The following is a 17159-nucleotide window of genomic DNA, read 5'->3' as shown; positions in this document are numbered from 1 at the left end:
AAGTTCAATGATATTTTTGAAATAAAAAATCTAATAGTTTTCGTTAAAAACTAATGATATATATATTTAACAAAAGACAAATGATTTCCATTGAAAATTAATGTTAGGGGTATTTTTGAACTTTTTTTCAAGCATATTAATGAAATTTTTGAAAGTTTAGATATATTTTTAAAATAAAGCATAAAATTTAGGAATGTTTTTTACAATTTACCCTAAAAGATAAAATCACTCGAAGTAATTAAACCTTTCAAATCAATTAAAAATGGTAAAAATTATAAATTCATCTAAAACTTTAAGATAAGTTCAATAATATTCCTAAACTGCCGATTTTTCCCTTAAAACTTTAAATTTGTTTCAAAACAACATTTCATCCCAGATAATATTGTTGGTTTCAATCATACTCTTATCATTTAAAAATTTTCATTTTCAACCCATAATCATAATCAAAATTTTTGGTTGAAATCTTTAAATTTCAAGATTTAGATAGGCTTGGAATTTCGGTAAGGGAAAAATCTTGATTTTCCCCGGTTTTTCAAAATTTCTCAAAATTCCAATATTTTCATTAGCATTTTGATATTTCCATCGAATTTTTTAATTTTTTTTAGCAATTAGCTAGGCTAGCTCAATGATTTTTTTTTTCTCTTTTATTATCAAAAGTTATGTTAGTTCAATGAAAGTTTTTTCTCTTTTACCATAAAAATTTTTATTTTGTATTTTAAACTTATTTCAAACTTTTTTCATTGAAGTTTTACACTATGTTATCTCAAAATTGAATTAACGTGAGTTTTGTTTCTTTTACCATCAAAAGCTTTCATTATCAAGATATCAAAATTGAGAAAAAGAACATATTTATTTTTAACTTCATTCAAACTCTTTCCATTTAATTTTTACATCATTTCATCTCAAAATTGAATTGATGTGAGTTTTTGTTTATTTTACTATAAAAAAACTTCCATTTCCAAGAAATCAAAATTGAGAAAAATAACATATATTTATTTTTAATTTCATCAAAATCTCTTCTATTGAATTTTACTTAGTTTCACCTCAAATTTGAATTGATGTGAGGTTTTCTAATAGTTTTTTCATTTTCTCTCGAGTTCTATCTACGTGTATATATATATATATATATATATATATATATATTTAAATTCTTTTCATTATGTTGTGTTATATTTAATGTTATGCTTTTTATATCTTCTTGTATTTAATGGTATGGTTTTTATATCCTTATTATATTATGTTATTTAAGTTTAATGCTATGATTTTTTTATTTTTTGTAATTATTTTGTATACAAATAATTCACGTCCTTTAATTTTGTAATTAATCATCAATATTTGATATTATTTTATAATTATTTTTTCAAGTTATTTTTGTAATTAATCACCGCAGGTAACACGGTTTTACAAGTCATTTTTGTTTAACTGAAGGAAAGTTTTCAAAGTGTTGTGATATTATTAAAACAGGTTATTGTAAAAATTAGTCCTTTAAATATTTAAATATTTTTTTTTAAAAAAGACCTGCCTTTTGACAAAACTAATTTTTTGACATAAAAGTGATGTCAATATAAAAATAATTGTAAAATTAGATTATGCCCTCATTCATTAAATACAATAGGAAAAATATTCATAAACTTTTTTTTTCTTTTTTCAAAGAAAATCAACCTATTTTAATCACGGCTAATTTTTAGTTGAAATTCATCATTTTAGATCAATTCATCGAAAAATCGAAAATCAATGAATTTAGGTCGGAATTACTCTAAATTCATCTAATATCACTAAAATTGATAGAGATTCTAGAATTTTATTTCTTTATTTGTTTGTTTTTTTTAAAATTTTTTTTAATCTTTAGCTTCGAAAATCCAAATCTCCCTATTGGTTAAAGATTATATATATAAAAAAACAATGCAACCCTAGAACTTAATCTTTATCTAAAAGTCAAAAGTTCCCAAAATTCTATTTTTTTTTCAAACGAGAAACCTTATAATCCAAACTAAAACATAGATGATTATTTTTATTTTAGAATAACCCATATTACAAGTTACCCTAAAATTTAGGAATATTTTTTGTCTAAATTAACCAAAAAATCAATGAAAAATAGGAATCGGACAGTTAGGCTACGAAAATTGCATTAAAAGAAAAAAGAAAAAATTTTTGAAAAAAGATTAGGCTTTATTAATTATATTATTATATTAGAGAGAAAATGGTTATGTTAATAATTGGAGATTAGATAGTTAAAAAGTAGATTAAAATTTATAAATAGAGTGGGATGAAGCCAAAGCCAAAAACCAAAAGCAAAACACAACGATTCGTACAAGAGGTTCCAAGTTTATCGATGCTGCTCACTGGGCAGTGATCACTCCGATCTCTTCGACTTCTGCAAATTTCCATACCAATTTACTCCGTCACTCAAATGGCTTCAATCTCTTCTAGCCCTCGTTCCGTTGAAGACATCTTCAAAGATTACAACGCTCGACGCACAGGCCTTGTGCGAGCCCTCACTTATGGTGGGTGATCTTTGATTTCCGATCTCTCTTTCTTGCTTTTTCACCCCAATCTTTTGATGGGTCTTTTTCTTAATGTGTTTGATGATTTGGGTCTTGATATTTATCTCCCATTCGTGTCTTCTCTTGCAGATGTCGATGAGTTCTACTCGCTTTGCGATCCTGGTGAGTGTTTGCTTTCTTTGATTTTGTTTTCTTTCCTGTTCGGTTGACTTGGGAATTCAGCGCGAATGGTAGCGTTGTTACGACGAGGATTTTGTTTTCTTTTGTGGAAATAGGGTTTCCTCCCCCCCTTCCTTTTGTTCTGCCATGTTCTTTGTTTGGACGAGCGTTTGATGGGTATTACTCGGAATTAGTGAGGGAAACTTGTGGTTTTGTGCGCCTTTTGACCTAACTTTGTTGGGGTTGGTTGATGATGAATTTCTTTTTTTGTTTTTCCGCTTCCAGAGAAGGAGAATTTGTGTTTATATGGACATCCGAATGAGTCTTGGGAGGTGACTCTGCCTGCCGAGGAAGTTCCATCCGAGCTCCCTGAACCTGCGTTGGGGATCAATTTTGCAAGAGATGGGATGAAGCGTAGAGACTGGCTTTCGTTGGTGGCTGTTCACAGCGATTGTTGGTTGCTTTCAGTGGCGTTCTATTTTGGTGCTCAACTCAACCGCAATGAGCGGTAAGTTATATAATTTCGTAAATATAGGAAAATCTACTGGATCCTAAATTCACGATGAAGCATGTAGGCTGTTTGGTGTGCCACTTGTGGCCTTAATGGTCTCTTATTTGAAAAATTATCTCTCACATCCTTCTGCACTAGTACAATGTGTATAGCATTCTTGCATTCCAATTAATTGCACCTTGGTTATTTATGTTATCCTAATTTGTTTGATGATTAAGGTCCGTTTATCCTGGGTTTGATCTATTATTCTGTTGTTGTATACCGTCAGTTGGGAAAGTGAAAAGATCATGTTCATGTCCTTGTGACGAAAACTCTCTTATACAGGTTGCATTATGTGTTTGTTTAAGATGTTAGCAATAGAATCCCCTGAGTTAACTGTTACAAGCATGCGATCTTTCCTTCCAAATTGCTTCACTTCTTCCACCTTTTCTTGCACACACTCTGTGTGTGTATGTATCCTTGTCTCGAACACTCATAAATCATATCAGAAAATTTCTTTTGCAAGTTAAGAAAAAACAGCCATTTGAATTTGTATTTGCCTATTTGGTAGGGTCTTGGTGTTTTTGTTGACTTGATGATCACAACCAATAAAATGCTCTTTGAGATAGATGGCTATATTGTCTATTTTCATTTTCATTTTCTTATGAGTGGTCATAATTATTTTTTATGGACGGTATGGTTTTTGGGCTCATGACATTGTTCTTGTAGCTTCCCTAATAAGTGTTCTAGTTAAGCTTGTGGCTTGATGTTTTGTTTTGGGGCTGGATGCATGAATCTCTCATTGCCAATGACCTCAGAAAGAGGAGAAAGAGTTTTGCAATCAAACTCTCTTTAAAAAATTGATGTGGACCGTGATGGATTGAGATGTCCTAGGTGCGATTCCTTTTGCAAAGAGCTTTGGACATTGTTGGAAAAAAATGATTGGGGATTGTATCAGTAGTATAGGCGATTTTAGTATTTTTTGTCATCAACCAAAGCTAGAGACAAAATTCTTCCTAGGGTCTTAATATGGCTGGTCCACTCTCCTCCCTCCCTTATCACTAAGTGTGCAGACTCATATTACATGGTTCCTTTGTTTGACCAGTGGCTTCAATTGGAGATGCTTCTCTAATCTCTATTCACTCGTCATGCAGTCATACAGTATTTGCTGGCATCATCCTTTTATCCTCTTATGCAAGGCAAGCTGTTTTTAATTGAATCTTTTCAACACTATGAATTTAGATCAACTGTGAAGCTTTTTATTTGGATACAGTTCTTTACTTTTGGATGCAAGCTTGCGAACTGACCCAACACTTCTTTGGGGCCTCCATGGAATGGAAACCATTGGTATTACACTTTTTGGTAATCACTTTTGGATCTCAAAGGATGGTCATCTTAATCTTCTTCAATAAATCTTTATCAGCGTCCCCTAATTTTTTTTTGTATTCCAACAAATTGGTGGTAGCTAAAGGCATTTGTAGGAACCCTTGGAAGGGCATCTCCTCTGGTTTTGATTCTTTTTCTAAATTTATATAACTTTTGGTAGGGATAGCCTGGTTATTCATTTTTGGAAGATAGTCGATAGTTTAGTAGGACGTTACGTCCTTGTTTAATTGAGAGGTTTCTTTTATGCCCCTGTATTCTTTCATTTTTTCTCAATGAAAGTTGTGATTTCTATCACCATAAAAAAAAAAAAAGGACGGCCCTCCATTGTCTTATTTTCCCTTGTCTTCTTTGAGATCTTCTCATATGCCCTTGTCTTCCCCAATTTGAGGGATCCAGTTCTTTTAACTTTGGCTTTGAACGCCTATGGATGCTTTGATGTCATCTTTGATTTCTTTGGTATTGATTTTTTGTTATTCCTTTGAACTGAAGGATATTTGTTTGTATTGCGTTTTCTTCAAGCTATTTTCACGCTCTTATGTGGTTCTCCCCTTCCAAAGCTTTCTTCAAGCTCTTTTCACCCTCTTTTGTGTGTGTGTGTGGGGGAATGCCATTGGAAGGGAGGGAGGGATGGATACAAGTTATGATGTTTTCCTGCTCCAAATTCGTAGGCTTCGTAGAGATATAGTACATTTTATGAGGGGAAAAGGAAGGTCATTGTCTATCTGTGATGGCCGATGGGTTTTGGGCTGGGTAAGAGGAAAAGAAAGATCTGACACCCAATTTAGGTAGGGTAAAAGTGGATAATGATAGGAGGCAATGATGAGAGCATTGTGAAAAACAAGGTATCTAGTTCAAAAACTGAGGCTGTATTCAAGGCCCTTTTTTGTGCCTGTTAGAAAATAAATTTCATAGATAATTGAAATATTCAAAAGCCAAAGTCTACCTGCCCCTGGCTTCTTATTATGGGACTTCCCTACTAGTCACGATCATAGAAATAGTTTTCTTTTTCCTTTTATTTTTTTTATTATTGTTTATTGATTGATAACAAGAAAATATATTTTAATAAAAAAAAGGCTCATTACAAAGAAAGATGGGCATGAGCTATCCCTGAACAGCCATTAGATTATAAAAAAGATAAAGAGCCTTAGCTGGCAATGATAGAATACTTTTTTTTTTCCTTTAATAGGAAACAATAAAATATATTGATAAGAAAAGGCTCATTACATAAGAATTTTTAGAGGGTGGAAAGAGATCCTAGTGATGTTTTGGGGCTTGGTGAAGTTTAAGGTTTCCCTTTGGGCATCGATTTCGAAGACTTTTTGTAATTACTCTATGGGCAACATTTTACTTTTTGGTCCCCTTTCTCTATAGAGTAGCTTTTGTGGGCTTGGTCTTTTTGTATGTCCTTGTTTTCTTTCATTTTTTCTCAATGAAACTTGTTTCTATATGTAAAAGAAGCAAAGAAAAAGGGAATGAGCTATCCCACACAACGACGGGATTACCAAAAAAGAGCCCAAGCTGGCAATGATATTTCTTTGAAGGCTTTTCGTGTAAATCTTTCTTTAGGTGGTTATTGGATCCTTCTCCCGTTAGTGAGTTGGTCTTTGATGTGGTTTGGAGGATGAAGATACTAAAGTTCTTTACCTGGCAAGTTTTGCTAGGCTGGATGAATACTTTGGATGGGCTTGTTAGGAAGATGACTTTGTTAATGGGTTCTTTTTGTTGTATTCTTTGTCGGAAGGTGGAGAAAGATCTGGATCACCTTCTTTGGGGTTGTCAGTTTGTGAGGGCTGTGTGCATTTGTTTCTTGCAAGAGTTTGAGGTTTAGGTTGTCGGCCAGAGGAATATTTGTGTGGTGATTGGGGAGTTCCTCCTCCACCCGCTTGTTAGAGAGGAAGGCCATTTTTTGTGGTTTGTTGGGCTGTGTGCTTTGTTATGGGATATTTGGGGGGAGAGGTACAATAGGGTGTTCAAAGGTTTGGACAGAGATCCAGGTGAAGTTTGGTCCTTGGTGAGGTTTCATGTTTCGCTTTGGGCTTCAGTTTTGAAATCTTTTTGCAATTATTCTCTAGGTAACATTTTACTTAGTTGGAAGTCATTTCTTTAGAAGAGGTGCTTTTGTGGGCTTTTTTTTTGTGCATTTGTTTCTTGCAAGAGTTTGAGGTTTAGGTTGTCGGCCAGAGGAATATTTGTGTGGTGATTGGGGAGTTCCTCCTCCACCCGCTTGTTAGAGAGGAAGGCCATTTTTTGTGGTTTGTTGGGCTGTGTGCTTTATTATGGGATATTTGGGGGGAGAGGTACAATAGGATGTTCAAAGGTTTGGACAGAGATCCAGGTGAAGTTTGGTCCTTGGTGAGGTTTCATGTTTCGCTTTAGGCTTCAGTTTTGAAATCTTTTTGCAATTATTCTCTAGGTAACATTTTACTTAGTTGGAAGTCCTTTCTTTAGAAGAGGTGCTTTTGTGGGCTTTTTTTTTTTGTGCATTTGTTTCTTGCAAGAGTTTGAGGTTTAGGTTGTCGGCCAGAGGAATATTTGTGTGGTGATTGGGGAGTTCCTCCTCCACCCGCTTGTTAGAGAGGAAGGCCATTTTTTGTGGTTTGTTGGGCTGTGTGCTTTATTATGGGATATTTGGGGGGAGAGGTACAATAGGGTGTTCAAAGGTTTGGACAGAGATCCAGGTGAAGTTTGGTCCTTGGTGAGGTTTCATGTTTCGCTTTGGGCTTCAGTTTTGAAATCTTTTTGCAATTATTCTCTAGGTAACATTTTACTTAGTTGGAAGTCCTTTCTTTAGAAGAGGTGCTTTTGTGGGCTTTTTTTTTATGCCCTTATATTCTTTCATTTTTTCTCAATGAAAGTTGTTGATTCTATAAAAAAAAATTGATATTCCCTTGTTAATATATATAGGTTTCTTATAAAAAAGGATTTTTTTTCCCTTTAATAGGAGTGTGATAAATATATTAGAAAAGACCAAGACGAGGGCCACACAAGAACAACCTAGGGCTGGGGTAGAGGGAACCCCGCCTGAAAACTAATGACTAAGGGCCTTCCAATCGCTTAGGATGAAAATAAGCCCTAATCTAAAAAGACTTTAGGGTGTTTTGAAGCCCACCAAGACACTTGCATCACAACTATTACAAAAGGAATCAAAAGTTAGTAATTTATCTTAAAAATTCTTTGGCTTTTCTCCAATGTGCCAAAGAAGACCTCTTGCTGGATTTTGGACTTTCCTGTGAGGTTCCTAAGCACCTAAGGCTTTGTTCATTTGATGTTCTATTCGTTTGGGAATGCAAGCTTTTAACCCTGATTTCATTCATCACAAAGTTCCATAAAAGAATTCCATCCCTTGTAGGTCATGGACAATGCAAGAAAAGATGATCAAAATTCTTATTTTACTTAAAGCAGCAAACACAAACTCTAGGGGGCAAATTCCACCCAGGGAACTTCTCTTGCATCTTGTCCTTCTTTTAAGGGTTCTATATGCTAGTCACGGAAGAAACATTTTCCCCTTTTTGGGTATCATGTGTTTTCAAATTCAATCAAATTGAGCAAACACTCCTAGGGAGTATGTGATTTTCATAAAGGCTGAGTTTGAGGTAGAGCCCTTTGAATCAAGATTCCACCCCATTTTTTCTTTCCCACCCAACATCAAACCATTAATCTTATCAAGTAAGAGTCGAGTCAAATGGACCTATTCTCAACCTAAGGTCTGAAGACTGCTGCTGCGGCACCAAACACTTAGCCATTAGGAATTCTTATTAAGGAAAATTGTGTGTAGATTTGGAAATGAAAAAACCAAAAGAGTCAACCCAACAGCCTTATCAGAAATGAATTTTCCTTCAATAATCCACCTTTGGAATTGTTAGACATGAGGAAGTTTTTTTTGTCCTTGATTATCTCTCTCAACAATCTATTATCCTTCAAGTTTTTGTTAAAAGTTTTCTTTTTTGGGTTAAGAAACGATTTCATTGATGAATGAGATAATCCCATGTATATACAAAAGCGCCCATTCAGTGGGGTTACAAAAACAGTTTCCAATTAGCAACAATGAAACATAGGCTATGATCTTTAAGGGGCGGTAATTGTTTACACCAAAACAAAGCATTAAAAATGGATGATTCAAGGATGTTGTTTGATGATTTTGAGCCATTGTTGAAGATCCAAATGTTTCTTTCCTCCCAAATCTTTGATAAAATCACACATATGATGCAAGACCACATCACAATGTTCCAAAATATTCATTCTAATCTAGTTCCTGGTTGCATGAGGAGTAATCAATGTCCAATTGAAGCTGCTAAAGATGTTGGGCCCATATGAACAGTGCAAATGGGCAATGGAATAAAATGTGACTTTAAGATTCACTATTTTGTTGACAAAGGACACAATGAGGAGAGAGCTTCATCCTGGGGCACCTAACTTATAGCCGATCTGTACCATTAAGGCAAGAATGACAAATCTCCCATAATAGGAATTTTATCCTCTTTGGACAAGGTAGCTTCCATAGCTTTTTGAAAATGTCATCAATGGATGTGTCTGTGAGAGAGTTTATACAGAAGAGGTTTTGTTATGGAAAAACAATTGGCCTCCAAATTCTAGAACCAAGTGTCTGGCAGGCTAGTGAGTTGAATCCTCGACAATAGGTAAGTGAAGTTGGCTCCATTCCAAACTTCAGCATTTTTAGTTTTGGCGGGGATAAACCATTTTAAAAGGAGACATACCTTTCCATATAGCGGTCCAGAAATGTGGAAGCACCACTCCCAACTCTGCACGATGTGTTATTATTGTATATGAGGTCCTTGTGCTTCTCTGCACAGCCTTGTGCTCTTTGTTAAAAGATGGCAGCCATTAATGGAACTTCAAGCCATAAATACCAGCAATGACATTTCTTCATAAGACGTTTTCTTGTGTACAAGGCCACAACCATTTCATAAGGAGTCCTGTGTTTCTTTGCAAGAGCACCCCTACACCAAGTCCTCTATAACAAATAAGATGCAGTAACTCACCCCACTTATCGAGATGGCTACACAACTCTTCCATACCTCCATTCCAAACGAACTCTCTAATCATCTTTTATATGCTAGAGATAGTTTTTGGGAGCTCTGGAGGAGAAATATATAGGAAGGCTGTTCAACACTATTTGGGCCAACATTAATATTCCGGCTCCAAATTATTTTGGGAGTTTTGACTTATGCTTTGTCAGTTTTTAGAGTTCTCCAACTGCCCGACCATGGGAAAAAATCATGGGCATGTTGGTGTTTGTGCTATTTTGTAGGTCATCTTTGGGATGATAGGAACAATAGAACCTTTAGAGAGTTGGAGAGGTCCCTAGGTGATGATATTTTTCCCTTCCTTAGATTCCATATTTCTCTTTGAGCATTAGTTACAAAGTTATTTTGTAATTATTTGTCAGATCTTATTTCTCTTGACTAGAGGTGGAAATGGTTCGGTTCGGTTCGGTTCGGTGGTCAAACCGAATCGAACCACATATATGCGGTTTGGTTCGGTTTCAAATTCGGTTTTGGCATTTTAAAAAAATCCATATTATATTCTTTTTTTAATTAAAAACAGTTCGGTTCGGTTTTAAATTCGGTTTTACTTTTTTTTTTTTAAATATATAAATAAATATATATGTATTAAAAATGGTTTGGTTCGGTTTCAAATTTGGTTTTCGAAAGTGAAACCGAACCGAATTGAATTTTTCGGTTTCACTGAATTTTCGGTTCGGTTCGGTTTTTAGAAACGGTTCAGTTTTTGCGGTTTGAATGATCACCCCTACTCTTGACTGGAGTCCCTTCTCATGGTCAGGCTCCTTTTTGTAGGGTCTTTTTTGTATGCCCATGGTGTCATCCACTTTTTCTCCATGGAAGTTTGGTTTATAACTTCATCAATAAAATAAGCTCTAGTACTCACTCATTTGACTCAAAATCTGTCCAACAAAGGTTTCCGAAAGACGCTGGAGAGTGCACCTAGTAGAAGCAAAGACAGTCACCAAGTCCCAAAAGCCTGTGAATATGGTCTAAAAACCCTCGAGAACTCTTTGATTCCTCTCAAGCCATATCCCCTATGAAGTCCAACATACTGAATTGATCCATAGAACTAAGGTTTGCCCCTTGAAAGGAGAACAAGCCAGGTGCAGGAGCTCTGCATCTCTGGTAGGCAAAGGGGAAACAACAACTTAAACTGAAAGTATTTAGAAAGGTGGCCCTACTTGCATTGCCAAACCGATGATTAAAGAACAGGTGGTGATTTTCCAGATTGGGTGTAAACAAAATGCACTAGTTAGTCGAGGTAAATAAGGGGACATCCCCTTGATAACGGCTAAGAGGTCATGGGTTCAATCCATGGTTGCCACCTCCCTAGGATTTAATATCCTAGAGTTTGCTTGACACCCAAATGTTGTAGGGTTAGGTGGGTTGCCAGTCACATTAGTTGAAGTGTGCGTAAGTTGGCCCGATCACTCACGGATATTTAAAAGAAAAACACACTAGTCGCGAGAAATTAAGGAATTTGAAAGCCTTTTTTTTTTTTGTTGGGGAAATTTGGCTTTCCAAGTTATCATAATTATAACCTGCGGGATATTTGCTCTCTCACTAAACTCCCCAATATGATGGAGATTCTACCATCTGAGATCCTCCCTATTGGTGGGAGCAAGGGTGCGGATTAGAAGTAGTAAGCTGGTCCATTCTTCAATTTCATCATCTGTTGGATTTCTTCTAGGGAGGATGATTACAAAAATAATTATTGTAAAAATGATTAGAGAGATGATATTATTTATTAACTAAAGGTACAGTCCTGGAGTAGATCAGAGAGTGCCCTCACTCCCCCAGCCTTAACCTGACCTGACAAAGAGCCCACCCCTTACTGATACTTACATTTGTTAGACTCGCCCATGACTTCTCTCAACTTATACGTCACATCATTTATTTACAATAGTGATCCCACCCCCATTCTAACCCACAATATAAACTCCTCTTCCCATTGCACACTTCATACATACATAATTGTTGGTGGTCCCGAGCCTATTTCCTAGACGTGTCTAAAATCTCAGCTCCAAAAAGTTTTTATTTTCTTCCATCTACACCTCCTGAAAATGGCAATAATTCCATTAACTGACAAAAATCTCATCTTTTGGCATTTAAAAACACAACGTTACATCTCTTACGGCATCTGAAAAACACAGTGGTTGCAAGATGAGGTCCTTGAATTTATATGGCCAGATGAAGCTTATTTTATGCAGGCTGAAAGGCTTCCAGCATGGCCATCTTGTGAACTGGCACTATGAGAATAAATGAATGCTGTCTTGTGAACTGGCACTATGAGAATAAATGATGTGCTGATTCTTCTTCCACACTACTGAACATATACCCGTGGGAAATGATTTTTTTTTCTTTGAATGGCATTGCTTTTATCAGTATCTTGTAGGACATTTGCAACAGTAAAATCTTTTGTTGGGAGCTTTGATCTCCAAATAAACACTAGGGAAACATGAATAATATCCACTATCCAGCCTGCTATTCAAGACTGCCTACTAGATTTCTTTATCCAACAAACTTAAGCACAAACCTCCAGATAAAAATCCTCGTTTACTGAGACAACCATGCATTTGAAGTCCTGGGCCATCAAGGGTCCCTGTGATAACCATGATTTAATGTAGTCAGGACTAGTTGACAAGGCTAATGAATAGAAAAATAAGATAACATAAGACATGACCATATAGAAACATATCTATGATGTTCACTAAAAAAAAAAAAGACAAAACATATCTATAATAATAGTATTTCATTGTTTCTCAATACTTCTTTTCCACAATAAAACTCTGCCTACATGAATGTCTTATTCACTTTACCTTAAGTCAAAGTTTATTGCTATCGGCTTTCTACCTAGTTGCCTGCCTGTTCCAAGACTCCCTGTATTTCCTACACCAACATATTATGCAAAGCCTTTCCCTGAAGTTTGTATTTATTTTAATTATTCTGTCTTAGATGAATAACTACTATTCTGATAATTTTGATTACTGTTAATTACATGAACATTTTTGTTTAGTGGATATTGAGTATAGCAATTAGCAATCACCAGGACATTTCCTACAATGTTGCATTTCCATCACGTACAATTTCGGTCTATCCTGATGAAGTTTAATCATCTTTCATTGTTTGGGTGGTCATATTAAACTTCTAGTGAAAAAGGGTGAAAAGATGTAGTTGACTTGCTTATTTCTGCTTTCGAGTTTTAATATGTAATTCTTGTATGATTTCTTTTCTATATATGTGGCATTCGATGGTTTTTTTTTATATGTAATTCCATGCAATATAAAGGGGGAGGTGCCTCTCTTGTTAAATGAATTACAAAAACAATCCAAGATGAGAGGACAGTAGTTATGTTTTAGTATATAATCATTTATGTTTCAATAGATTTTCCTTGTAAAACCAAATAAATTTTATATCCAAGTCCTTTCTAAGGAAATAGCGTGGAACTATGCCTAGAACTGCATTTGTGCTCCACTAACGGTTTTAGACGAGGTGTAGAATTAGTGCATCACATTGTTTCTAATAGGAAAGGTGAATCTTGACAGTAAGAAGTGTGAATATAGCCACGTTTATGATGGGAGTAGACATGTAAATAAGAAAGGGGAAATAGGTGGTGTGTGCATGTGGGATGTTCGTATGGGAGTGAAATAGGAGAACAAGAATTGAGAAGATAAGGAAATATTCGAGTGTTTTGGGATGGAAGCAGACCTCTTGAAAATTTGATAGTTTGTAATATTTAATGCAAGAATTCGATCAGTTTGTGAAACTCGCACTTTGCATTTATGAGCAAAGGTTCATTTTTTTTAGCTCAAGCATCATTTAAAAGCATATATTTTTCTCGACTTTCCAGCATATTTTTGGTTTGCCGTGTTTTAACAATTTTGTGCTATAGTAGGAGTTCAAGAGCAATATTTGTAGCCATTTATCTGATTCATTGTGCTCTCTCATTGCTGTGATTGTACCATGTCATGAAGTTTAACAAAATAGTTCCAACATTAGATGCTTTCTATTTTTGTGGGTAAAAGAAATTGTTTTATTTAACTAAAGATTTGTCTGTAAACTAGTGTAGAGCCTCATGCATATTTTTCAGGCAATTTATCATTATCCTTGGTCTATGTGACGTTTTATTGTTACTTTCTTTTGCCATCCATGTGACTAGAACCAGAACAATTGCTTTGATCTGATCTAATCGTACAAAACTTGTGCTCTCTGACTTTCCACAGGAAGCGACTATTTAGTATGATCAATGATCTACCCACTCTATTTGAAGTTGCGTCTGGAAGGAAAGCTGTTAAAGACAAACCCAGCATGGATAGTGGAAGTAAATCCAGAAACAGCACAAAGGTGAAGTCTAAGTTTTCCCTACTTTTATCCCCGTTCTCTAAATCAACGAGTACTGCCATTTTTATTTTATTCACTTTTTCCTTGACTGAGAACTTTAGGAATAGCAACCAATTTTTTTTCTTTAATCTTTGCAGAGGTCAGTAGATGGGTCGATCAGAAACAGCAATCCAAAGCTACTCGAAGAGAGTTATGGAGAGGATGAAGATGAGCACGGTGATACACTCTGTGGGAGCTGTGGTGGGAACTACAATGCAGACGAGTTTTGGATTGGATGCGACATCTGTGAGAGGTGGTTCCATGGAAAATGTGTGAGGATAACACCTGCCAAAGCAGAAAACATCAAGCAGTACAAATGCCCCTCTTGCAGCACGAAGAGAGGAAGACTGTAGCGCGCGGAAACACCTTAATGTAAAGCACATTTTGTGGGAGTTAACCTTTATGTGTCTTGGGAAAACTCTTGGTAAGGACCAAAAGAAGTGAAGGTACACACATGTTAGGGGATTTACTTGTGAGGGGTTTATAGGGGTTATAAAGTTAACATTCTAACGGATAAACAAGCATGAGTTGAAGTTAGTTTTCTTTTCGTTTTTTTTTCATACATGTTCGTCGTATAGTGTTCGGTGTTTAAAGATTGATCTCGTCTTCGTTTATAATGATATGAAATGATCTGATCGTTCATGCTAGGCTTTACTTCTTGTTGTGAGGTTTTGGCCTTTTGGGGCATATCATTATTTGACAGTTATTATTTAGCATACAAGTAAGCTTGTGTCGATTCTGCCCGTCTAAAGATTGCTCTTTTTGGTGTGGTGAGATTTCAAGTATATATATTTTTTTAGGGGGCTTATAAAAGTCAATCTAGACGGGCTTCATAGATTATATAATCTCTATCTTTGCATTCGTTGCCAGAACTGTAGGTTACTGATTTATGCTGTTCAAGTTTCTTGTTGTATACAAATCTTATTGATACAACTATTGTGTTATGTGTATTGCATAAATGGAAGCTTCCAAATACTAGTCAAATTACTATAGATGACAATTAAAAAGGGGAAAAAAAATAAAAATCAATAAGCTCCTTTTTGCATATGTATCCACTAGGAGAAAATCTCATCGTAAAATGATTTCTTTAATATGGAGGGTGGGGAAATCAAGTTTCTTCGAGATCTAAAGTTTAAGCCTTATGTTCTATGTCTATTTTAACAGTATTATGCTTTGTTTGGATTTGGGGTTTGAAGAGGAAATTTTGTATTAAGGTCATGTTTACCTCTGGTGAATGGTAATAAATCAATGGTAAATTGAAAAGTGAGCTCCATTTGATTATCTCTGGTGTTGATTAGTTTTGTACCCAATCTGACTTATGGAGTCCACTTTCAAATTTGTAGTAAAAAAAACCCAATTTAATTGAGGAACGGTGGGTGATTAAATCATTTGCGTTTGAAAATTACATTATTGTTACCGTTACTGTTATGAAAAGTATGAATTTGTCACTGTTACTATTTGACCTTAATTGGTAATAATAATAAAAAATATGACATTTATAATTCTTAAACATAAAACAATCTAATTATGTTTGTAATTCATGTCCATTATCATTGATTCATCAATAAAATTTCATTTTGATTATACTAATTGTTATTATGATTTAGTAAACATGACCTAGGTTCAATTTTTTTTTTTCTTCAGGAATGTTTATTTTAAGATCTATGTAAGGATGGAAATATCTCATAAACTTGGTTTTTTTTTTTTTTTTTTTTTTTTTTTTTTTGGTTTTATTAGTTTTGAGATTAATTTTTGGAGATATAAAAGATTCATGTTTGTTTTATGGGTGTTTTTGCGGGTTTTGAACTATTCGATTTTACCATACATTTTAATTGAAACTAATAATCTAAATTACTTTTTTTTTTTTTTCATGAGTACAACTTATTATCCTATGTATCTAAAATAGAGATATTTAAATCCTACATCAGGTGGTTAGGCAAATTATTAGAACAATAATGTACAAGAATGGAGAAATCACTCATACTTCCCTAGAAATATGCCTCACTTAAATAGATCATGGAGAAATCACTCATAATTCCCTAGAAATATGGCACACTTACATAGATCCAACTCTACATTATATATATATATATCTTAGAAAAGAAATGAATAAGATGATGAATCATATTTAATTAAAATGTGTATCGTTTTGATCTCGTTTGATAGCTATTTTGTTTTTGAAAATTAAGTCTATGAACACTACTTTCCTCTTCAAAAATTTTTCTTTATTATCTACTTTTCACCAATGGTTTGAAAAACTAAGTCAAATTTTGAGAATTAAAAAACTAGTTTTTATTTTATTTTTGAAATTTGACTAAGAATTCAACCATTGTATATGTAAATCATCGTAGTGTTTGACAATGACCCACTTATTTTTTTTTTTTTTTAAAAAAATGAGATTATAAAATAAGTTTGGAGAGCGAAATTTAAAATCATTTAAAAAATAAAAATGAAAAAGGAGTTTTGAGTGTTTTAAATTGTTAATATTTCTCTAATTTGGATAATATATAAAATTACCAAAATATCCTTACTAATCTTCTGCCCTACTTTTGCTATGGTTGCCCTTGCTACCATCGTCCTTTGTCGGTCAGCTCCAACGGTAACTCCACTTATGTTGAATTGAGAAAAAAAATCTCAACTTCGGAGATATTTTGGTATGATTCACATCTTTTTCTAATGTAAATTGGCCACCTATTTTAGGCTTATTTTTTATGATTTAGGAAAAACATCCTACTCCAAATACATGGCGGGTTCCACACCTTTTCCATTGTCCATATTATCGTGATTGTTGTGAGAAGATTTTTATTGTATTTGTCTGACCTCTATATTCAAGTTAGTTGTCAATATTGAGGCGTCGTCTCACATATGTAAGCTCATTATAATTTGGATTACATTCACAGCTCTAAACATAGATGGCCAATTACACTCTCGCTCTTCTATTCGAAATAGTTTAATGAATTCTTTACGCTGTTGGCTTCTCTCTACCTCTCGTGGAAGTATCAATAACCATTCTTTTATCTAACAAGTTAGATATAATTGTCAGTCTCTATTAAACTCTAAATTATTCAATAACAATTATAACAAAAGAATAACTTTTAAGTCTTGGCTCAACTTAACGTAGTTAATTATGTATTGATTTTTATAAAGTATATTGAAAAAATATATTTTAGACTTATTTGAATAGAACAAAGAAGGTTTTTTTTTTTTTTTTTTTTT

The 17159-nt window shown here is 34.4% G+C and overlaps 1 protein-coding gene across 1 annotated transcript; it reads left to right on the top strand.

Annotated features, from left to right (window-relative positions):
• Positions 1-1919: 1919 nt before the first annotated feature.
• LOC120081970 (PHD finger protein ALFIN-LIKE 2-like) lies at positions 1920-14590 on the top strand. The gene is made up of 5 exons (XM_039037156.2): positions 1920-2504; positions 2634-2666; positions 2949-3171; positions 13787-13907; positions 14042-14590. Exons 1-5 carry the CDS (start codon positions 2411-2413, stop codon positions 14294-14296), a joined length of 726 nt encoding a protein of 241 aa, XP_038893084.1. The 5' UTR covers positions 1920-2410; the 3' UTR covers positions 14297-14590.
• The last annotated feature ends 2569 nt before the right edge of the window (positions 14591-17159 follow it).

This window comes from Benincasa hispida, chromosome 7, assembly GCF_027475165.1.
Source record: "Benincasa hispida cultivar pf3 chromosome 7, pf3_genome.v1.1, whole genome shotgun sequence".
NCBI classification, from domain to species: Eukaryota; Viridiplantae; Streptophyta; class Magnoliopsida; order Cucurbitales; family Cucurbitaceae; genus Benincasa; species Benincasa hispida.
Note: the sequence above shows the minus strand (reverse complement) of the source record. Positions and strands in the feature narration are given on the sequence as shown.